The sequence below is a fragment of the Cupressus sempervirens genome, chromosome 11 (genome assembly GCF_028749045.1).
Source record: "Cupressus sempervirens isolate cs-2001-9-10 chromosome 11, ASM2874904v1, whole genome shotgun sequence".
NCBI lineage: Eukaryota > Viridiplantae > Streptophyta > Pinopsida > Cupressales > Cupressaceae > Cupressus > Cupressus sempervirens.
This window is the reverse complement of record NC_143128.1, coordinates 365,406,265-365,431,445: the sequence shown is the minus strand read 5'-3', so window position 1 is coordinate 365,431,445 and position 25,181 is coordinate 365,406,265. Positions and strand designations below refer to the sequence as shown.

Genomic DNA, 25,181 nt, shown 5'->3' with positions numbered 1-25,181 from the left:
ATGGTAAACAAAAAAGAGGTCAAATAGACAATTTTAAAAGGAAACTCACATGTGCTTTGTAAGACACCTATATATTATAATTAGCATGCATTATAACATGTTCATATTATCAACAGTTTAATATTTCAATGCATTGTAAAGTTAGAACCTAGATCAATTTTTCAGATGAATAATAATGTAAATGAAATAAGCTAAATTCAAAATACAGCTAATCGTAGATTAGCTAAAAACTGCTCTCATCAAAATGAACTCAAAGCATAAAAGAAGACTAATCAGTTATATTAAAATTGTTCTCATCAAAGTGAACTCAATATAGAAGATCGAAGATTGCACTTATACATTTATATACTTGGTGAAATACAATATTAGCCCAAATAAACCATAACTTTATTTAATACAGCTTAAAGTCAACCACACTGGTAAATAAGTCCAACACACCCAAAATATATTTTCAACAATTAAATAATACGTGGATGATATGTTTGAGAAACTACACCTCTATACCCCAAAAAACTGGTATAGGGACTATGCAGACTTGGATGAATCTACTCCATGATGTTTAAGGATGAATATGTATCAACAAGTTTATCAAGTTTTCTGTTATCATAAGCATTTGATCTATTGTCTGTATCAGAGAACTCGTGCATAAAACATCAAAACACTTCCAAACAACAAAAGTCAGGACAAAATCTCTGTACAGATCAAAGAAGGAAATTATTTGATATAAAATAGGTGATGAGGCGGTGAGATTGCCTGAATATGAAGATCATGCACCTCCAGTTTGCCATAAGAAGTGTGCATAGCAACCAGCATGGAAAGGATTCTTAGGATCTATGCCTATGGCATTTAGATAGGTTTTTTCTGCACTAAACAGGTCACCCTTTGCCAACCACAGGAAATTCGCAAATTTGACAATAGCGTCCCCATCCATTGAATCAGATCTCAAGGCTTCACTAAAATACTCTTCAGCCCTGGTGATCACAACAAAATGCAGACTTAAAACTTGAGTCAATTTTGAAATTTTGTTGTCAAGATGGAAATAATAGACCCTACTATATTTTTTGGGGGGAAGATTTTACATCATTCACAATATCATTTTGCTATTTAATATTGAAAGACAAATCTTAGGTTGAAACTTTTCAGCTGAGTTATGGATGGAAGGGTATCCATTTCACCAAAGTTATTTAAGACACAATTTTGATTACATCCCTCGTAGTGTCTGGTTTTTGCATACAGCTTATTCAGAATCATTCAACTTTGCTACTGGTCTAATATTGATATTACAAACTTTATCATCATTCAATTTCACTAATAGACCAAAGGCTCACTGATATCAATATCACAGAAAAAATATGGCATAAAAGAAAATGCCATACAACTTAAATTTTCTAATTTGAGGATGCAGACACTTTAGCAAGAGACCTAACTAGGAAGAGCATTTGAAAATTGAAATCATATAACTGGTCCAAAATGATCTTTTTGCAACAACTAATAAACATGAGATGCGTGAGGGAAAACAAAAATACAAATTGTCGATACAGAATAAGTGCCAGAAGAAACAAGGAGAATAGGGTTACCTGGGATTGTCATGCCTCACAAGATGGAGAAATTGAGCATAATTCGAAAGAAGAAGAGCATTATCAGGATCTGCCCTAATAGCTTCCTGGTAAAGCAATTCAGTTTTGTCATAGCAATTATAATTGTCTGGCTCAAGCTGAGTACTAGAAGGGGCAACTAGTCTCTGTAGGCTTTCATGATCAAGATTAATCTCGCTTAAAATTTCTCTCTTTGAGTCCGATTCAATCTCTTTGAGAAAAAGTTGCCAAAGTTGTGTAATTTTTATACTCTGGTCCAAAGGAATCCCATTTCCCTGAGTTTCCACAGTTCGGGGCATAGATGTTTTGGGCAAATCTGGATTTGACAAAGACCTTGATGCCTTCCAACAATTGGGCTCCATGATCCATGATCGGTCTTCTTGTCTGGCTTTGATTTCTTCCCCTGCTGAACATATGACAGATGTAGGGCTTCCAGCAAAAGGAATGGCAGCCAAAGCAACATTCTTCCCCATTGAATATACTGTAAAATTAGCCAGCAGAATCAATACAGCAACCATGAAAATAGGAGTAGATGAGAAAACCTGTTGGAATAGCCAGACAAAGGAAATCTGCATTTCTCTCTGCACCATCCCAATAACCTCATGTAAATCCTCACGCAGAAGGATCTGCCTTATCTGCAAAGCATATGTTTGAAGTTCCCTTATCATAAAAACCGTTAAAGAAAATGCCCTCTCTATTGAACGAAAGGCCAACTGCCTTCCCCCGTTGGTTGAAATGTTGTTTTCCCTTTCTTCACAATGCTTCCTCTTCAAAATTTTCAAAGACAGAGGGAATCCAGTATCATTTCCCCCGTTTCCCAGACTCGGCGGCCACGAGAAAATGCTAGAAGTTCGTGAAACCTCAGTCTGGCCATGGCATGGAAGTGACAATTCCTGAACAGTTTTCATGTAATCATCCTCAGTATAGATGTGGCGAGAGTAAAAGAAAGCATCGGAAGCTCTTGTGAGACTAATCTTAGGGTTTCTGTTGCACTGATCAAAGAATTGGGTTCTCAACATCTTGGAGGAGGGTTTCCTGGGAGACCACGAGGACTGATGAAATTCATTTCCAAGTTTGAAAGATTCATGAGGTCTAATGAATCTATCGAGATACAGCCCGCATCTACCGACCTCCATGGATGCAACCTTTTCCCTCAGAATCTGCTTAGAGTAGGCCCTGAAAAGTCAATTCCTGCATCTGGTGGCATTGCAAATTTCAACAGTTTACAGGAGACGATTAAAAATCCTTGTTGCGAGGAAACGCCGCAAAGCCCACCGCAGTTGCCTACGAATTGAGCAACTACAGAGGGGCACAGGATTATCCGATTTGTATTAATTGACTCTGTAAAAGGACCGCATATCGAGAGAACAAAATTTGGATTGATTTTTTCCATGGCAAATACGCGTTTGTAAACAAACAGTTTTATTTTACGACATGCTTCAGACTTCAATCGTTGTAGTGCGTGAGTCAATTTTTAGCTTACTTGTCTAATCTCACAACATAGTTTTCTGACTTATCTATTTAATTGTTATAGAGATTATAATATAACAAGTTGAGTTACGATGGATATTATAATATAACTCATCTATCTAACAAGTTGATTTATGATACAAAATAAAGTCGCGTAATTTAAAGATAAAATATCTATTCAAGATGTATATTTAAAGATAAAATATTCATTTATCTCATAGACGAGATTCATATAATTATTTTTAAATATAATTCTTTTTAATCAACAAATATTATTTTTTTTAAATAATTTTTCTAGATTCTAAGATATGTCTAATATGTTCAAATGTAGTTTCATATAGAATCTTAGTGAAATGATTAATTATACAGTTTCCCATCCTATAAAATTGAAGACAGATCTTATATTGTTAGAGGAGATGTTTCATATAATGGTAATAGAACTCAATCTATTTTTTGGTGGAATGAAACATTGGATCTTTTAAAAATTGAATGGCATTTATCAAAAGAATAACTCAATATAATTATTTTTTTAGCTCCGACATTTTTTGTTGCATGATTTGCCTCAAGAGTTGATGAGGCAATAGTAGACTAGTTTTTTATATATGATAAAATTAGCTTGAACTAGGAAAGAAACCATAAACTAGTAGATTATTTGTCATCTATGAAACCTACCTAATCTAAATTAGAATATCCTATAAGTTTTAGGTATCTAAGAGAATAAGAATATATTTACATACTCAAATGCTTCTATATGTATCTCAACGCTCTCTTCACTATCATTGAACATGGAGTCTTAGGAGAACTCAAAAACCTTGAAGTCACACCTACTATAAAAGAAACAATTAGTCAAGTGTGTCTAACATATACAAGACTTCCAACAAATTGCTTGTACAAGGTAGGTTTAGCATTGTAAATTAAATTAGCAAATAATTGTAAGCTCACATAGACCTCACTTTAGCATTTATGGTCTATCAATCTCAATCATGATTGATTCTACTCACACTAGTTAAAATTTTAGCTTTGCATCTACATTTTGGACCTTTAATCCTTGATCATGCCTTTATTAGGAGGTCAAGGTCATTAAGAGCATCCTCATATTGATAATTGAGGCCTAAATTCAAATGATTTAATAGCTAGTTTGTAAGACTAGGTAAACTTGTCCAAATTACTAACTTGAAATGTTAGGAAGAGGTATAAAAGCAAGCTTAGGCCCCCCCTCCATGAACCTCACATTTGAACACACAAACACATATATCTCCAATTTGAATTCAAGTGCATTGTAAGAGTGAGTGATCAAGCATCATCCAAGGCATTCAAGACAATAAGTAAAGTTCATATCTAAAGCATTTATAATAGCATATGTGATCAACTCTTCATAAAGTAAACCCTACAAGTCAACATTAGTAGTTTCATAAGGATTTTGGCACAAACAAGTCATGTGAAGTTACAAGCACTCAATTTTTAGATTTAGCCTTTACAAGTGATAAGATACTAAAGAACAAATTAGGTTTAGGTCAGAGGAGATATAGAGCTATATATTTTCCTTTAGCTATTCCAAAAAGGTAGGATTCAAGTTGGCCTACTCTAACATTGTCCCAAGCACTTTTGGGAAATTTAATAGGAAATCTTCTAATAGTATTCTAATTACAAATTTTTCTTGTACTGTTTGAATTCAAAGCTACCAGGCTAGTATTGACCCACCCAATGTTGTCCCTCAAATTTTGGCCTAGGTTTTGGCCACAAATTCCTCTTTGCCTTTCATTTCTAGATTTGCTTCTATTATTTGCATGTCCATTTTTTTATTTCTATGCATGTTGAAAACCCGTGTCATATCGCATTTACTGCGGGAGCATTAGGTTAGGATATAATGGCTCTGGCCAGCAGTGAACCAGTTGTTTCTGGTGTTCACGTTGCTACTTCGGACTGCCATGGCGCCACCACCGAACAAACGCCCGCACAAGTTTGTCCCGAAGGTTTTCCACGAGGTAAGCCTGATATTGTCCTTCCTTTGCAAGAATTTGATGCCGTATGTGACTGGTTAGAACAACATACCTTGATAGGGTATTTTGTTGGTAGGACCCCACCTGAAGCTATGCTCAGAGAATGGGTTAAAAAAAGTTGGACCCCGCATGGCATCCGCCTTGACGCTGTGCAAAACCTTACCAAAGGTTTTTTTTATTTCGCTTCGCTAACCCGTCGCAAGCTGATGCGGTTTTTACCAACGGCCCTTGGTCTGTGCGTTCCTCTCTGCTTATTTTTTAGAAACGGTCCCGAGACTTCTCTGTCTCGGACGATAAAAAGCTTAGGGTTCCTGTTTGGGTTGAATTCCCAGGTCTACCCTTGCCCTGCTGGCCTTTTATTGAGTCTATTGCCCAAGCCCTTTGCAAAGTTGTTACGAAGGAGCCAGAAAATTTTTTTAATGCTCGCCCTCAGCGGCGTGTTTGCATTGAAGTTGATCTTTCTAAAGATCTCAAGGATTCGGTGGAAATCCAGATTGGCACTCAAACCTTCTCACAGAAGGTGCTTTACTTGAACCTACCTAACACCTGTTATAGGTGCCAGTCTGCGGAACACAAGACCAGGGACTGCCCTCTGGCCACGCCTAGGGTCAAACCCCAGCCTAAAGCGACGCCTGTCAAGCAGGTCGAAGGAAAAAAAGAAGAATGGGTTACTGTTGGGCGCAAAGGCAAGCCTACCTTGAATCCTTTGGCCCCCAAGCCATCCTATGCGGCCGTAATCGCGATTCCTCCTACTTCCATCGAAGTATCAGCGCTTGCTAGCGTGGAGACGCCAACGGCTTCTATTGCGCTGGTTTCAGTTTCACAAGTTTAAAACCCTGCTGGCTCACAAGGGATTAAGGAAGCCGCCAGGACCTCATCCTTGGCTAGGGCTCGTTCTCCTCTTGCAGTCTCTTCCATAGTACCACCAGCAACAAGGCGTTCTCGCAGTCCTCCTGGACGTGCGAAGATATCAGGGGTCAAACGGCAGGCTGTAAGTCCAGAGGATTTCTCGTCTAACTTTCACCTAGTTTCTACCTTTTTGCAGAATAGTTACTCCTCTCTCGAGGACAAGGATGATATGGAAGAGTTTTCATGAACTTCCTCTCTTGGAATGTTCGAGGTCTTACAGACCTCCCCATAAAATTCTATGTCTGAAATACCCGTCATAGACTTGGGAATTTAGATTTTCTTTGCCTGCAAGAAGTTAAGATTTTTGGTTTCATGCTTTCTGTTGCATGCCGCGTCATTTGGCAGGATAGCATCATGTTTTCTTCTCAACATGAAGTTGGCCGAGGTGGTGTAGTTACTCTCCTATCACCTCGCCTTCATTCTGCTATTATTTTGCACGGTTCTGACCCCACACATCGTATTATTTGGCTTTTGCTTTCCATCAACAATCATTCTTTTGGAGTCATTAATGTTTATGCCTCCAATGATGTTGTGGAAAGGGCGCAAATGTAGGTTTGGCTTGCTGACAACCTGATGCCAGCTACTTGGGTCCTGTGTGGGGACTTCAATATGGTTGAAGTGGCCTCTGACAAAGATGGCATTCTGCCTTTCCGTTAGACAGCTGGGGAAAGAGAAGCCTAGTTTTACATGCGTCATAAATTGGGCCTCTTTGATCCCAATACTAGCCGCCATCATGATAATGGGGCTTGGCACACTTGGTCCAATTTTCGAGCCGGTCCTGACCGCATATTGAAACGTCTTGATCGTGTTATGATCTCGGTGCAATAATTTTTTTATTTTTTTGAAGATCATGATCTACCTGTCATTCCCCTAACAGATGTGACGTTGTCAGACCACTATCCCATTTATTTTGGCATTTCTTGGCAAACAGCTGTCCCCAAAGTGGTTAAGTCTCAATTCTTCCTCAACACATCTGTGTTATTGCATGCCTCCACTATCTCCCACATACAACGTGTCTGGAATTTGGAACCACATCCACATTCCCATCGAGGTTGGATTCAATGGTGGAATGATGCCATTACCAGAACGGCTCATTTTTTGCACATCTACAGGCGTCAGCTGGCAATTTTCAGAAAATGATCTTATGAAGCCAACACCCTTGCCCTCAAAAAAGCCTCTGAAGCACTCACCTTCAACCCTTTTATATGTGGATCTGCAACTTCAGCTTACCAAGCTTCACCATGAAAAACAAATTGCAGATAACTATGCTGCCCGAGGAGCTCAAATCAAAGCCCGTCTCCACTAGTTGGAGGTTGGCAACAAAGCCTTGAAGGAGTTCTTCCAGGCTCTCCGAGCCTGTCATACCAATATTGGGATTAAAAAGATAAAACAGGGAACTGATGTTCTTTCCAATCTGCTAGACATCCTGCAAGCTTTTGTTCTTCACTGTGAGAACGTTTTTGCTTCGCAGGGCCATTCGGTTGCCCAAGAGGAGGCTCTCAGAAAGTGTATTTCTGTTACTCCAAACCGCCTCGCGGTTGAGCAACGCGCTTTCTGTGAGCAACTTCTTTCCCTCCAAGACCTTAAAGAGGAAGCTTACTCCATGGCGGATGATAAATCCCCTGGGTGTGATGGATTTCCCTGTGAATTTTACAAACATCTTTGGGAGAAAATTGGTCCTGATCTGCACAAAGTCTATCTTGAAGCATACCATTCTAAAAGCTTAAGAGCGATCATAAATAAAGGCAATATTAAATTCATACCTAAAGCTGGTGATCCTGAGCACATCTGCAACTGGAGGCCCATCACCCTCCTCAATGTGTCTTATAAGATCATTGCTAAGGCGCTCTCTCTCAAAATTTGCCATATGCTTCCTCTAATTGTGCGGCCTGAACAAACTGGCTTCATCAAATCTAGGTATATTCTTGACAACATCATTGATGTCTGGGAAGGTATGGAATGGGCCCGTAAGTCCAAGCAGCAGGCTATCTTTTTAAAGATAGATTTTGCTAAAGCTTATGATCGCATTGAATGGCCTTTCATTTTGGCTATGCTTCAGGCTCTAGGTTTTGGTCCCAATTTCCTTTAGTCCGTGGAGATGCTCTTTGGTGACGCTAATGCTTGCATCACCATCAATAATTTGCAATCTGAAGCTTTTGGACTTTTTTGTTCCATCAGACAAGGTTGTCTGTTAGCTCCTGCGCTTTATGTCCTTGCTGCCGAAGGCTTTGGTTATTTACTTGCTCACTCTGTGTCTTCTGGGCTGGTCTGTGGCATTTCCTTGCCTGATTCTTCCTCCTAGTTAGTCAATGGTCATTTTGCTTATGATTCTTTTCTCACTCTTCTTGAAGATGAAGAAAACATCAAAAATGCATTAGATTGTCTTGACACTTTTTGTCAAGCCTCTGGCTCTGCCATTCAATGGCATAAAACGCTCTGTTACTGACAGTCTTTTTTGCCAGCTCCACCTTGGCTCAGCCAATTTCAATGGAAATGGGTTACTCATGGAGAAATTTTTTGCTTTCTTGGCATTCCCTTTGCTTTCCAAGCTTCCCCTAAGGAACTTTGGAATGTTGTGCTTACAAAGATTACCAAAAAGCTTGATTATTGGATCACTAAGCCATTTTCTCTTGCTGGTAAATTCTAGATTTGTTCTAAGATTTTGGCAGCCACCCATGTTTTCTATTCTTCTTGTTGGGCTCCCTCCAAAGCTTCATACCTCAAATTAGAACGTTTGCTCAGAGATTTTCTTTGGGCCTCTGGTTCTGACCATCATGGTTTTCACAGAGTTGCTTGGGATTTCTGTTGTCTCCCGAGGGAATCTGGGGGTCTCGGCCTGCTTTCCACTCAGAAGCAGGGCCTTGCCCTCTGTGCTAAATGGATTATCAGAGCTATTTCTGGAGATGAAGCCTAAAAAATTCTTGTCAGACATTGCATCTCTTCATGCTTCCCTGCTAACAGACCGGCCTGGAAGGGAATTGGTTTTCAGACCCTTCTCACTATGCGAGAACCAGTGGTCATACAGGGCTCCTTCGTTATAAAGAGCATCTAAAAAGCCTGGGAAGTTGTTAAACCTTGGCTTCATTGGGCTGGTAATGAGTTTCGCAATGGGTTGTCCTTAAATCAGCAGAACATTTGGTGGTCTCCCCTGTTTGCCTTCTAGGGTATTCCTCTTGCCAAGACTCAAGGTGCCAGTGCTCTGCGTTTCTATAAATGTGGCATTTGCACTACTAAGGATATTTTTTCAAGAGTCACCATGAATTTCAGGTCTTGGGAGGATATGCAAGTTCAATACCGCCTTGTTCGTGCTGATCGTCAAACTTATGAGCTTCTGTTGTCTTCCATCCCTGTGCACTTACTTCATAAAGTGGGGATTCAGTCCGTTCGACCGTGGTGGTATGATTAGAAGTGGTCTCCTGCCACTCCATTTACCAATTATAAGCCCAATATGGGATATAGATGGCTTTCGCCCCACCTTCCGATGGTAGACATGCTTAATCAATGGTGGCATTTGCATTCTTCGCTTTCTCAATGGAGAAAACGGTTCAACACCATTTGGAGTGCCATTACAGAACCTAAGATTGCTCACTTTGCTTGGTGCCTTGCTTTCCAAGGTCTTCCCCTGGGGCCTCGGCTCAAGCACATTGGGGTTCCCGACCCCAGATGCCCCTTCTATGGCCAACCTGAGTCCTTTTTGCATATTTTTTGGTTTTGCAAACATGCTCAAAATTATTGGCACTGGATCCATGATTTTTTCAAGCCTTTCAGGCCCAAACCTTTTTCATGGCGCATGATCCTTCTGGGTGATTCCCCTAGATTTCCTTGGAAGTTTTCCCAGATTTGGCATACCTTCAGGATGGAAATTTTGTTTTCTCTATGGAAAGATAGGAATGCAATTTTATTCACTCATAGTTTTTTGGATGTTAACATTGCAATGTACACTAAGGCATGCATTTGTAACAATGTCATTATGCAGATACAGGTGCAAGCTAATAAAGTTGCATTGGAGGTTGCCCACTTACAAGAATTGTTAAACCACTGGAGCAATGCTCCTTGTACCATTACCAAAGTGCCTCTGAATGCCTCAGCTGATGCTTCCTCATCCCGCGGTCGCCATTCCAGACGCCAGTCCTCTAGCCGCCATTCACACACACCGTGCTCCCAGGGTCTCCGCCATCGCTCTCCCATCAGTGGTCATGACGGTTGGAGGCGCCACTCCGCTTCCCCACCACGTGGTGGTTATGGCTGGTCCCCGGCTCCCCCCTTGGGCGGGCTTCTGGCTGGTCTTCGGCTCCTCCCTCTGGACGGGCGCACTCTAGCAAGTTTCCCCGGCTAGCCTTGGCAATTTCTCCTCTGCAGCCAAACAAGAAGGATGCGAAGACTGCAACTACCCCAGATCCTGCGGATGTTGCTGACGGCTGGACTGTTCCTAGTCTGCCTCACAATCCCACTGATGCGTGGGGATTTCCTGATAAAGATGATCCTCCTCCCTCTTCTGGTACTACCTTGGTAGCATGAGGTTGTTCTAAATATTTTTTTTTATGAATAGTTTATAGTTGTTGGCTGCGGCCATGTTATTTGCTCCGGCTTCGGCCGATTGAACTCATTCGCGGGGTGATCCTGTATCCCCTGGCCCTTTTTTGTGAATTGTAATCTTAGTAAATTTTATTAATTGAAAAGGACTATTCATCAAAAAAAAAAAACCCGTTTTTTTTCATCTTTATCTTTGGCTTTGATATTCATTCTACATAATTGCAATATCATTTTCAACTCCTTATGAGGGACTATTTAATATTTTGGTGTCTAATATCTTGAGCCAATTATATTGTATTACTCTCAATATAGAAGAATAAATAGGCCTAAGATTCATAACCTACATTTATAAGGTAGTGAACACTATTTTCTATCACCTTACGTTTTGGTGAACCCAATGCATCTTACAAATCTATTACTTCTTATGAATATAATGTGTTTGTATTTCATTAATTTAAATCTTCTATCCTATTTCATTAATGTAATGGTTAATTAATAAATTTATTAAGTAATTTTATTGTTTAGACATTTCTTCTATATCTATATTTGTGCATGAATTTTATGACCTTTAGTCATGCATCTAATATTATTGTGAGAATAAACTATAGGCTTATGGATTCACTAAGTTTAAATATGAGGAGTAAAGAGTCTAGGTCAACAACCATATTTAATAGGAATTTAAATGAATCCCATGCCTGCACGTGAGATACCTAACATTATGGAGAACCAAACTTATAAAACTTCTCATGGTGACAATGACCCCTTAATAGGAGTATATCCTAACCAATTGGCAAAATGTATCAATAAATTTGACAAGCTTGAAAAATGGAAAGGTCAAGTATACTTGAATAGTGAGGTAATCCCCTAGATTGAAAGATTAAGAAAAATGGTTCTGAATAATAAACATGGTGTAGAAGTGTTGTGTGGAATTTCTCATATTGTTAATGATAATATCGTGTCTATAAAATGTTGTTTTCAATCTCTTAACTTTTCTAATCCTTCCAATCATATTGGAAATTTCATTCATCTACCAACATCATTGTCTAATGTGTTTACATATACACCACTTGTACAATGTTAAAATTGGGATAACACATACAATAAAAAAAAATGCTAATAATTATTATTATTTTTTGATAGGTAATGGGTTGAAGCCTAGATTATTTATTATTATCTGTTGAGATTAATTATTATTATGTGTTAAGTTCAAGTGGAGTTGAACCCATGGCCTCCTAGATAAGAGGCTCACAATTTACCCTTGTATTGTAGGCTCTTTCTTAAAATGCTAATAATTATTGTATCCAAATAAATAGATTACTAAAATTTATTCATGGATGAAAAATAATTGAAAACCATAACTCTAGAATTTGCATACAAAAATTCAAGAAAAAAAGTTCCACGCCCAAAGCTCCAACCTTTTGCTTCTTCAACAATTTGTAAATTGCATGTTTGTCCTTCAACAAAAGTACTAAATATATAGACAAGAGATCAAACAAATAAATACAAATGCTTTCCAAAACCATTTAGGCATAAACTATAAAAAATTATAATCTTTCATCTTTCAACTTATGATCCTATCTTCCTTTTGAAAGATCTCCTTATCTTATCCAAAATTTCACTTATTTTTCTCTTTTCCATGCTTTTGATATTTTGAAAATTAAAAAACATCTTACAATTTGTCACAATTGCATTTAGCAAATCCCATAAAAGCTAAAGATAATTACAGTTCGACAATTAAAAAATTAATTTGAATTGCATATTTTGGAAGAGGAGAATTGATGAAGAGATTATTGGTGTATTTTGGGAGGTGATACATTAATCTTCAAATTCTACACCTAAATTTTCATCTGTGCTTCCTTTGTACTCTTGGCCACATTGGTGCTTGCTTGGTGTCTATCTTTATTATTCATGCTATCTTTGTGGTTTTTTCTTGGTTTTTTGTTTATTATTTATGGTTTTTTAATTGTGTACCACCAATCCATTTAGATTCATCCCTTGTCTATTGAAACTCGCTAATTCATTGTAGGAGTTAATGGAGAATATTAATGTCTTTATGAGAGACAAGGACGAAAACTACAACCAAATTAAAAGTGTGAGAAGTGAATATGTTGTCAAGGTTATAAAGTAGAAACAAACATGCATAGTGATTCTTTTCTTTAAAAAAAGGACCGAGTGTCCACTAACCACAGTTTTCAATGGAGGAGTCTTGGAATTTGGTAGAATATAATTAGAGAGAATATTAGGGATTGATAGACATGGACTAAAAAATGGAGACATCATCCAAGGTGGAGACCCCAAAGGAAGACAAGATGGTTATATCCCTTCCTCTACTCTAGCACCACTCCTAATGATGATATCTTCATGTAGGGTTGAAAATGTGAATAAAGGATATAAAAAGCCTAAGTTCATCACATAACCTTACAAGCATAATAGATAGAGAACTCAAGAAGATGGATCCTTTCAATCCCAATCCTAAATATCTAGATATAGAAATATTAGTGCTAACTAAATGAGAAAGAAGCACTAATGCAAACTAGGTCTAGGGAAGTTTAGGCAAAATATAACCAAATCATTGAAAACACTTTTAGAGATGGTATAATAAGCTAGGGCTAGATATGTAACTAAAATAAGTAGATATACTGAAAAGACGATGAAGAAAAAAGATACACCTTAAAAACCTCATTTTATGCTTGTTGGATTGATCAAAATAGATGAAAATTTGTCAAATGTAGGCCTAAAAATGTTTGACAAGAAAAAACCTAAAAAACATTTGAGGATCTGTCAAGGTCAAACTGGATGATCAAGGGTGACACGACCACTATTGCACATCAAGGGTCACCAATTTGACCCTACAAGAATGAGTACAACATTGATTCTAATTGTGGTTTTGTAGGAAGTTGAAAAGGGTACTCAAATTTGCAACCTCTTTGTCACTTGGATATCTACAACGTACAATAAAAATAGCAGTTTTAATTGTTGATGAGGGATTTTCCTTGGTCAAACCCAAAATTAGGAATTGACCTTGAATTGAAATAATTAAAATTGAATAAATGTAAAGTAAATGTATGAATTCGCCTTACAATAGTAGGATCTCTTGGATCAAATGCAATGTACTCACTTTACCAATTGATTTAGATCAAGAAGATGAAGATGAATGAATGTAGAAGATGTAACAAAGAACCTTGAATGGATTGAAGCATATCTTGAAGATGGCTCCCTCAATCGATTGAATGCTTGAACCCTTGATCTTCAATGAAGGAATTTCTTGAAGGATGCTTGAAGACTTGAAAGCTTGAAAACATTAGAGCTTGAGCATGATTTCTTGAACTTGTGAATGCTTGATATGATATCAGGTGAGACATGGAATGAATGGAGGGGTTTATAAAGGGCTTAGAATCGACTGGCTCTTGTAGGATGACCTGCATAGGAATTAACACCCCAAAGCTATCCAAACATGGGACCTAATTAGAGGACCCAAGATAGGGCCCAAATAAGGACATGCCTCATCTCTGATTAGCTCATCAAGGATGTATTGCATGTCTATCAATCAAAGTCTAGAACCTCTAAAATCCATCAAAATCCCAAAATAGGTCTTGGATCCCAAAAATCAAGTACAAAGTTCAAGATATAGCCATTTTGGTGTAGAAAGTAGATTTTGAATGATTGGATGTAGGAAAGGGAGGACCTAGGTGGATATATTCTACCTCGAGCTTTATGCCATGAGAATAAGAGCTATTAGGATATACCTTGATTTCACCTAGGAGAAAGGATAGAAAATGGAAGAAAGAAGGAAAGGTGCAAGGAGATTGATGATCTTACATTAAATAGGTGCTAAACCTTCCTTAAATTTATGTACTTCCAATTTTAAATGGTATAGTTCAAAATCACTAAAATTGAATGAAATAGGTTGAGTTTTTTTTAATGTATAAATCTTAATGCTCTCCCATATAGGAATTTTTTTAATGAATGGATTAAAAAAATTTGGAGATAAAAACTTGCTATTTATGTTAATTTTTTAAGAATGATGAATAAAGAACTATTTATTGTGGTTTTCAAAAATTATTGTATGCAATAAAGAGTCTTGATAAAGTGCTTCTAGAATGTGGGTCGATTTTTTTTTTAGTACTTCTAATGGTTTCCAATGTGGGACATGGAGCAAGTGATTTCTAGGTCTGCACCAAATTGGGTGGAAATTAAAAGAGTGCCCATGGAACTCTTTTCCTTTTTTCCACACTAAAAACTATTTGTAATGTGCTCTAAGTTAAGGAGTCTAGGTTACCCTCCCTTATTTTAATGCTAGGCTTTTGATTGTTTTGAAATTTAGAATTGAAATTCCAAGAAAATTTCAATGAAATTTTGAACATGAGGTTTTATATTGGCATATATCACCCTTGGTGATTTGAATGCATATTTTCATGGTAAAATAATTGGACATAACAGAAAGGAATTCCCTTTGTTGAAAAAATATAACAATAAATCTTTTAATATAACTCCCAATTCATATTCTAATATTGCAGGAAACCATTGTGGGGATAATGCTACCCGAGTGGCAAAAACTAAAAAAATGATTAATATACCCTCAAAAGGTAGCGACCCATAAGTTTATTATGTTGAATATGATAAATCTTCTTGTGAGAGAGATGTCATTCCTAGCAATTATAATATTTCCTTATCAAATCCCTTATTTGAGGATAAGCTAGAAGTTATTCCCTCTCACCCTAAGGTTAAAGACATGAAACCATGATACCCCTAATGGAGATGTTTCTCTAAGAAATTCATAATATTAATGAAAGAGGAGATGATTTAGATGACTCCCCCAACATAATAATGACTCCTGAGGGGATGATGAACATGTGTGGAGTCTCCATACATAAGACAAAATAAATGAAAATTTCTAATGAGCTTAACTCTAGTATGAATAAGTCAATTAGGTAGAAAGTAAGTGAAGACATTTTGAAAAAATAAGTGAACTACAATGAATAATATTCCAAAGTAAGTCAAAACAGATTCAAATTTTAATTTTTGGGTAGATCGAGGTTTGAACATTGAATCCATTCTGTTGGAATTACAATAGGAAAGGTAAACTTCTCAAGGGGGGGGGGGGGGGGGGGGGGGGGGCGGATTGAATCAATAGTTTAAAGTTGGACCCATAAAACTTTCACCACACATCCATCTCATGCCTTAACCAATAAACTAAAATAACATGCAAAGCATGTACATCTAAAACATGTAAACATATAAGCAATCACACACATATGAAACCATATATGATTATCCAAAAACCCTCCAATGAGAAGGTAAAACTAGGGTGGGGATGTCACCCACAAATCTTCACTACTACAGTAATAAAGTATATGTAATGAAGGTTACAATGTTTTGATCATGAAACATGATCTACCTTGTGAAAGGTCTACCTTGTTAAAGGCTTACAAAGACTGTTAGATCTCACTTTGTTAGAGGATTTCAACACCCTATTAGAAGTGTGGCTAGTTAAAAAACTTTAACTTACAATTAAGTAAGCATCCTATTAGAGGATTTCATACAACTTGTTAGAACTACTCTATTGAGATATTTTGACTAAAATCACCTATTAAAATGTCTTAGCATTGATCCTATAGTTAGCACTTGCTTTCTTGATAACAGATCACCTCTAAACTGATGTCTTTTCGATCCTTCTTGATCAGATGTCTCATTGTTGTATACTTTTCTTTCCTTTGTTTTTCTCTAACTGATTATGCAATGTAATCTCACTTCATAACTTCTAAACCACCATGAATGCTCTATTTGTTCATGCAAACTATTCTCTTCACTCCTTCAACATTCATAGAAAGTTTTGGGTTTGTCCTCCTTAAGAGGACTTTAGCAACTTAGGGTTAGGTATGAATCTACGATTGAGATTCATCCATTTTGTTTCTTAAACTTTCCCATTTTCTGATTGGTTGCATGTATTTACATAGGGAATCCAACTAGAGATTCATCCTTATCTCCAAAATATCAAATTCATCTTTAAGTTTTCTCAAAAATGGTTTACATAGTTGTTTGTGCCTTTACAAACAAATATGTCAAAATTGTTTCACTTGGCATCTAAAGTCTATGATGCTTGATATGCACTAATCTTTATACTATGACTTGGCACTCATAACACTCAGCATCCACTATCCACTCGACTCCTTAATCACTTGGCATACACTATCTGCTTGGCACTTGAGTGACTCAGCACATGAGTGGCTCAGCACTCACTATGACTCGGCATGGTTTAACTTTAACATGTTGTGCTTGGCATATACTACTTGTTTGGCATGAACTTAGTAAATAACTTAAGTGCATTGACACTCACTTGCCAAAACCAATCTGAGATCAACAATCTTCCCCTTTGACATGAGTGTCAAAAACACTTGAGTATGCATTAACATCCTTATCCTTACAAGCATAACATATCTATAACTTGGCTTATATACAAAGCTTCAAAATATCAAAATTTTGTAATAACTTGTATACCTCAAATTTGATAGCTCCCCCTAAGTTGATATGTCTATTCTATATCCAAAATCTAGTACTCCTACTAAGTAAATCTGATACTCTTTGACTTCATGTTGAGTATGCTTGTTCTTCCCTTAGCTTGTTATATCTTTACACTATCCTTTGTCTTACTTCTTTCTCCCCCTTTGCTTACTCTCCAATTTCTCATTCTCCTTATATCTCTCCAAAATTCTTATTCTCCCCCAAAATATTTCTCTATCTTTATCTTATTCTCCCCTCTTTTGACACTCATGTCAATGGGCTATACACTTATAGTGTTTTTGTCCATAAAATATTTATGGACATCCAATATCATCTTGAGATCTGCATCCCATTTCTCACATGCTACATCCAATGACGTGATTTGGATTGCTAGCTCGGTAGCAAGGTGAACTAGGCCATCTAGTGTAGAAAGATTTGGGTCTTTCTTCATTAGGACTTCAACATAGCCTAGTTCCTTGTGCAAAATTTCCATATGGGGGGTGAGAGTTTCCTAGATGCTAGTCAGTTTGGCCCTTATGTTGGCCTCATTTATTGTTAGTATAGCTAACTAACTCTGGGTTTGAAGAAATGTGTAGTGCCTCTCGTGTTTGCAACATGTACCTTGTTGTCTATTTTGATTCGTGAGATACTTGATACTCTTATTTTGTACCTTATGATGATCTGAGGATCGGATGTTATACTTTGACTCAGTACCATAGATGCATTACTGCTATGTTGTTCAGTTTATCATATTTGCATGTTGATGCTATTTTGAGATGACAGTAGATCTAGGATGATATCTGGTTATATGGTTTATTTGGACATATTTGTTGGTTATGTTATGAGATAAATTTTAGGCTATGGTTATTTACTTCATTCTTGTATCTTTACACTTTCTGTGAACATGAGTAATGTAAATGGATTAAATAGGTATTTTGATACATGTTGCTTCGGTTGTGATATTATATGTAATTGCACTTGATTGTGTATTTTAGTGTGCAAGAATTCATATCCCTGGCAATCACACATGGAGATAGTGATCCATTTGTTCATATTTTGCCAATGTCACCCCTATATGGTCGATGTATCCTTATTTAGTTGTTTTAAATTAAAACCTTTAGGTGATTAGTAAATCCAAACTAATCTACATTATGTGACTAGACCAGTGAGGGTGTCTATGCATTTAGAAGTTCACATTATCGTGAAAATGTTAAGTGATTTTCTGTGATTTTGGGTTTTTGGGTTTTAAATCTTTTCGAATTTAATTTCTGGCAACTTTTCCTTAGGTGAATTTTCGTTGTGGATTATAACCTTTTTTCGTTTGGGTCGATTCAAAGTTTAACTACTCCAGCTGGCTATTTTTCCATAATTGACTATTTACTCAAAAAAATTGAATAAGTATTGGAAAAGTGAATTCATTATGCACTTCTCACTTTTAAAAAATAGAAATTTGAGAGCTTTTTTAGAAATCCTCTTTTGAAGGATTTTTGTTTTGTTCATTCTGGGAGTTGTGACTGTGGATTCTTTTCGAAGTAAATCTCATTGGATCTGGCTTGAGGAGTTTGTGCTTGCCGTCGCTTTCAACAGATTCGAGGGGTGATTTATTTTATTGTGCGAGTTATTGTTTCTGCCCCTTTTTCTGTCAGCTAGGGCTTTCTTGTTTTATTGTTTTCATTAAGTTTGTATTTCTGTTTCTTGTAGCAGTATGTTAGGAGGTAGAAAACTAGTGTTCCCCTCCATTTATGTTTGTTGGTTTTCCCTGGTTGGTTGGGTATGAACATTTTCCCTATTTTTGAAATGGGGGTTTGGGTTTTTGAGCCGTTATGCTAGTCATTTTTGCATATGATATCCGATTTCAATTATTTTTGGATTTGTAGGGTTTTTGCACCCAAAGGCCAAATGGGTTTTAATTTTGAATTTTTCCAAAATTTGGTTTTTTTTCCTTGTTTTGCATGTCACCCTATTTTCTCAGGTTTTCTTGGCACAATGTGGGTCATGGACTTGGATGATCCATTTGGATATCCATCATACCACTTTTCCACTTTATGTTGCATTAGGATGCGTGTAGCATCTGTCATCCCGATTATGTTTTTGGTTGATTGATTTTATGTTCGTGTTCTCATCTAGTCCTTGTGTTGATCTCGTGATGGTGGTGTGCCACACATGAGTACATTTGTCGGGTGACCTGCAAGGCTCGATCTTTTGTGGTATTTCCAGAAGTTATGATCATTAGGGTTGGGTTGGGGAGTTTGCATGCCTGTGGGCACTCATCCTTCGATGAGCATGGATAGGGTAGGGTAGGGTAGCATATGGAGGGGCTTCTATCCTGCAACTTGGTGACTATTTCTCAATTGGCAGGGGAAGTTTTATACAAGTGATAACTAAATTAAAACATTGGGTGGTAATAAATACAAGATAATAAAATGTGTGGGTTGTGCACCTTCCGTCATGAAGAGTTGCTACCCTAGGTTGTGTGTCTTCTATTGAGAAGAGTAACTACCTGTACTAGATTAGGCTTTTGGATGCCAAGCGACTCTCCATGATGTCAGCCCCTACTTAGTAGCCATTGAGATGTCTGATCAAGACCTATTTTTTATGCATTTCATCATATTGCTTAACATGAGTGTTAGCCATGGATGTTATTTTGCGTGTTTGTGGTTGGATCCTTATCTCCATCAGAGTAGTGGGGGTGGACCTACAGGTGCCACGTGGTTGGGAGGTGTAGCTACCTTCACCACTACTAGGGACCAGTGTATAGAGATGGTCTGTTGTTCTAGTGCGAGCGTTGCTGGATGTGTTCACTTGGTACTTTAGGTTTTGGAGTATGCTCCTTGTAATATATGCATTCATTGGAATGTTATTTATCATGTTTAGGTGATGTTAGTTTAATGCATTCATTATTCTGATGATTAGCATGTGGTAGGTGATGTTATTTACATTGTAGGATTATCTTCTACTTTACTACTAGCATGTTAGATTTCCTTATGCTTATGCGATAGCATGTTTTAGTAGTGACATCCCTATTACGACAGTACTGACAATCTGATCAGTGGCTTGGGATGTTATGCGCAAGGGATGCCTAGGGCCCATGATGGTCTCATGATGCCATTGACAGTTGGGAGGAACCATCTACTTAGTTTGATTGTGTTGTACATTGTGATGTTATTTCAGTTGCTACAATGTTCCCTTTTCGTACTTGTACTTTTATCTGTTAGATGGTTAGATGTTGTTCTTTCTATATTTCCCTATTTAGTTTGAGTGTTCTTGCCTCGAAATGTGGATCCAGTACTCCCTAGTGTGGAGGTTTTATTATCTATTTTTCTCTTTTTGTGTTCCCTTAAGTGTTTCTTGAGTTTCCTGGGTGACCTTTTATCACCATGGTGCGACACAAAAATGTATTGCACGCCCATAGGAATTGTATCGTGCATCCCCTGACTCTATCACATGCCTCTTGGAGAAATATTGTACGATACTTTTCAGTATCATACCTCCTTGTAGGAACTATCGTATGATACCCTTAAAGTATCATACTCCTTTGAGAGAAGTATCGCCCAGTCCCTGAAAGTGTCACCCTCCTTCTTTAGGAATGTCATGTGGTACTTTCCAATGTTGTATTAAAGTATCACCTGGGTTTGTAAAAACCTATGCAGGCGGGCAACGAGCACTTTTCAGCTTGATCCAAACTTTTTGGGAGTTGATTCAAATACCCTCTTCAGTGTTCTTCAACCCTATGGCATTGCATTTTGAATTCAAGATGTGTTTGATTCAAATTCAATTTTGCGTCTTTCATTTTCAATTTTTTTTGGTCAATAGTGGCATTTGGAGATTTGTTGGTTGCCAGGATGGTGGTTCAATCTTCTGTTGCAATCTTTGTGATCCATGTATGCTACTATCACGTGCATTTACACTTGTGTTAAAAAAAAATTCAAAAATATTTTGGCTTGTATTTCATCCTTCTTCCAAGGATCTCCAGGCGAGGCATTACACAATGTCCTAAAATGCTTCTCACTTTGAGTTAGATTCATAGGCAGTTTGGCACCTGATGAAGTAATTTGGCTTTCCAAGTTCAAGATGTGACTTTTGGTCTCTTGGGTGAAAGGTGAGGGATTGCACAATTTAGTGTAAAATGAGAATATGTTCTCAAGTACCTTCTTCACATCCTCAACCTTGGTTGCTAATGCAACTTGTGTCAGTGATATTTTCTGATTCACTTTGTTTTGGAACTTCTTTTCTAACCATTTGAGTAATTTAGCTTTAGTATCTAGGTCTTCATTACTGACCTTCTCCACTATTTTTGTCAACTGTTCCATTAGTGGCTTGGTCTCTTCAAGAGTTGGTAGACTAAATGCATCTAAAAAGATGTCTTTAATATCTTATAGTGCCTACTTCTGCCTATGCTCCCTTTTAAGCATTTCTTGATGCTTCTTCCTTGCTAGGGCTTGTTGCAATATGCCCATTTGTTCTATGGTTATCGTATCATAGTCATACTTGGGAAAAACTATTTCTTCATCAAGGCTCACATCTCCATACTATATGACTTCTTCGACCTTTGATGAACTCAAGCTCGGTACTGCTATCTACAATGGGGTTGCATCTATGCTCAACTTCTAAAGAGTTTGTGTGGAAGGAGTGATAGATTCTAGTAAGGTTACCAGTGCTTAGATAACAACTTGCTCCTTTACCTTAGATGCCAACTCTATCTCTTCAGGCTTGCCCTATTTTGTCACAATGACTTGACTTGCACCTTGTTCTTGTGTCGTAGGTGCAAATAAGTCTATCTAACCTATTTCTTATTGTTCTATAGTAGCAACTTGTGTTTCCACTATGCTCATCTCTACAGTATCAACCTTGGCAATTGTATCTTCTAATATTTGGACCAAAGGTTGTACATTAGTGACTGGAGGAATGATAAAAGGTGATTCTTGTGGATTCACCTTTTCCCTTGCAGTATCAGTCACTGTCTTTTGTTGTTCGTCTACACTAACCAATATAGGATTATCACAAAGTTTGACTTACTATATAGACTAATCTAATATCTTCTTAAGATCTTCCTTAGTAAGGGGATTGATGTTCTAAGTTGATAGATTAGAGACATCCTTAAAAGTTACTATTTCAGTAGTCTCCCTTGTGACATGTTGAGGACTGGCACTGCACACTCTATTCTTTTGGCTGCTCTGGCTCAGTTGTTGCCTTGTCCTTTATTTTCATTTCTACTTCTCCCTCAGTAGTCTCATTATGATCATCTTCTTCATCATCCTTCACTTCAATGAGTGCTTGTTCTCCTTCCTTAATTGTAATCAACCCATAAGTGAGTTTCCACATTTGTGTTGACTTCTTAACAACATCCTCAATATTATTTTGTAAAATGTTAAAGGCTTTGTATTTAGGTGTAAACCTATCTGCATATTTCTTTACAACCTTAGCAATATGTGCCTTAGCAAGTTCAGGCATCACTTGGGCTATGGATGTTTCTCTAATTTGTCTCTCCAAGTTTAGATAATAGTGCCATTTTTGCTCAACTCTGTCATATAAACTCTTTGGCATTGAGTTGGAAATCTCTAGTTGGGTTATCTTGAATTTTTCCATCATAGCATATATGGGTTCTTCCACTTGATTTTTCTCCACTTTACCAAGATTATCAAAATAAACATAACTAAATCCTGAAAAGTCTACACTATTTCTAACATTTTCACATAAATTGTCTAAGTCTGAAAGAGGATTATGACTCACCACCTTAAATTGGCTATTGTCATCTAACTCTATTTTCTCTTCATCAAACTCAGCTTGTGCAACATATTTTGTTCTTGGTATCTTCTACTCTTGACCTCCTTGATCTATTGGTTTGATCTTTTCCTTAGCCTTTTGAGTTCATGCATGTGTACTAGCCCTTGTAGTAGGTGTAGTGGGCTTGGGTTGACTTGGCTTAGCTACCTTTTTAGCTTTAGTCACTGGTTGGACCTTAGCCTTCCTCTTCTTTGGCTTGACAAGAGTAGGTGCTTCCTCAACATCTTCTCCCTTGACACCTTTAGCTATTTCAATCTCCTCCTCTTCTGGTTGATCTTCACCTGTACCCTGAGTTAATGCAAGAGGTGCTTTTGCTTGGGTTTCTTCTTCCTCTTCATCCTCTTCTTCTTCTTCCTCCTCAGCACCCTCTCCAAAATTAGCTTTCAACTTCTTCACTATCTTCTCCTTTTTCTTCATGGTAGAGGTAGTCTTCAATTCCATGGTAAATTTAGATTTTACCATTTCATAATTGCCAAATATCTTTTCACTTTTATCGACCTCTTCTAATAGTAAAGCAGTAATAGCTATAGAGGCCTCATCCACATTTATTTCATAACCAAGTGGTCTCAACCATCTCACCCTTGGTGTAGCAGCTTGTAAAAATGTGTAGTCAGAATCCACAAGAAAACATACATCATCATAGTATTTCTCTACTAGTGATACTTGTATGCATGAATTTGTGGGCCTCTGTTTAACATACACACTTCAACACGGTTCTTGTATGTGGATTCATCCTGGAATGAACATGAGATTGTTCACCCAAGAAGAGTCCTTCAACTTGACCTGTTGCCTTCTATCTAGAAGGATTTTGCCTGTTTATGCTCTCATATTTGAGGTGTAGGAAACCAGATTGTTCTAAAATGAAGGATTTAGATGCAACTATATGATTATGCAAATTAATCTATATGTCCTGCAAGGATTAATCTAAGAAATAACAAAAAGAAATTAACCTACATGTATGCATTGTTTAATCTAAATGATACTAAGATCTTAAGAAAAAGCACATAAAAACTTATGAAAGTGGGTATGCAATCTGACATCAATTCAATAGCATAAAATTTCAACCTCTTGTAACGAGGAATTGAGAGTCCCTTAAATAGAATCCAAGAATGAATCAACGGCCAGGATCAACCTTGATGAATGATTCGGATTAGATAGAAGATTCAATTAAGATGGAAACTTCCTTGTGTAGGTGAAGTTAACTATTTCAGATCTGAGTGTGATAAGTAGTTAATTGAACTTGTCATAAGTGTGAGGGCAAGTTAACTAGATTGATTCCAATTTGAGAGATAGTTCACTTAGAGTTTCCATTTTAGAACTGAAGAGAGGATTTTAAAGATATTATTTAATTTAATAAATGAGACATGATCTCATAAATGCCTTTTCCATTTAATTGAATAATCTAATTTAATTAATTAAAGTGGGCACAATTATTAAATTAAATATTTTAATTCCTTATTACATTAGCCTTAGGATATAATTTAATTTAATTAAAGTATGAACACTTCAAATTAAATTAAATCTTAATCAGTAGGTTTAATGTGACTAATATGAGTCAATACTTTAGGAATTAAATAAAGGGTATGATCAATGCAGATTTAGGGTTTTCTACAGTTGACAATTAAGTCAAGTAGCAAATATCAGAGTAAGAATTACCTAGTGGAATAGGACTTTAGGGTTGATCAGAATAGACCAAAATTGGTGATCATGGCAATGAGCCAATTTTGGGGTATTACAATACTGGTATTCTCAACCTCTTCTTCATTGACTGCTTGAAATCTTAAAAGTAGCTAGTCATCACATATTCAAAGTTCTCTCCCAACTGCTCAATGTATTCACCAATTTGTACAACTACTAATCTATTTGTTTTTCATGCAACTGTTTCAAATGTTGGAAAGGTTTTTTGCACATAAAAGAATATACAAATCAATATATAACCAAATTTGCATTGTGCACTCTTTGTCTTTATGATTGCTCCAAGGTTCTCCATCAATTTTTGTCATTGTAGCTCTGCTAGATCATATGTATGATCTTTCTTCACAATTTTATATCCCACATCCATAGCTATGCAGGGAACACTATTCAATCTACTAGATTGATATAACATGTGTGATATAACCCTTAAAACAAAGTTTATCAAAGGATCAATGATTGTGTCAATTGTCATGCCTCTTTTGTTCCAAACAACTCCAGTATTCTTCTCAATTACCTCTTTAGCATCACTTTTCAGTGTCTTAGGTTGATCTAGGGTTGGGTAACTAGTAACCTTATGAATTATCCTTTTAGTTATCTTGGGTTAAAAGCACAAATCTATGTCACCATTTATGATACCAAAACCTGTTTTGGTCAAATCTCATTTTTCTACAAAAACTCAATTTTTTTCAAAAAA

General features: G+C 37.0%; 1 protein-coding gene across 1 annotated transcript; it reads right to left on the bottom strand.

Annotated features, from left to right (window-relative positions):
• Positions 1 to 365: 365 nt before the first annotated feature.
• LOC149529586 (uncharacterized) lies at positions 366 to 2,991 on the bottom strand. Its single transcript, XM_089809276.1, has 2 exons — positions 1,578 to 2,991; positions 366 to 971 (listed from the first exon to the last, which is right to left on the bottom strand). The coding sequence occupies exons 1-2, from the start codon at positions 2,729 to 2,731 to the stop codon at positions 767 to 769; spliced, it is 1,359 nt and encodes a 452-aa protein (XP_089665402.1). The 5' UTR covers positions 2,732 to 2,991; the 3' UTR covers positions 366 to 766.
• Positions 2,992 to 25,181: the final 22,190 nt, after the last annotated feature.

What these genes read in the sequence shown, in the direction of transcription:
- LOC149529586 (XM_089809276.1), bottom strand. Translation starts at nt 2,731, where the DNA reads ATGGAGGTCGGTAGATGCGGGCTGTATCTCGATAGATTCATTAGACCT. An exon ending in GTGAGGCATGACAATCCCAG is followed by an intron (nt 972 to 1,577) that starts GTAACCCTATTC and finishes TGTGATCACCAG; the next exon opens with GGCTGAAGAGTATTTTAGTG.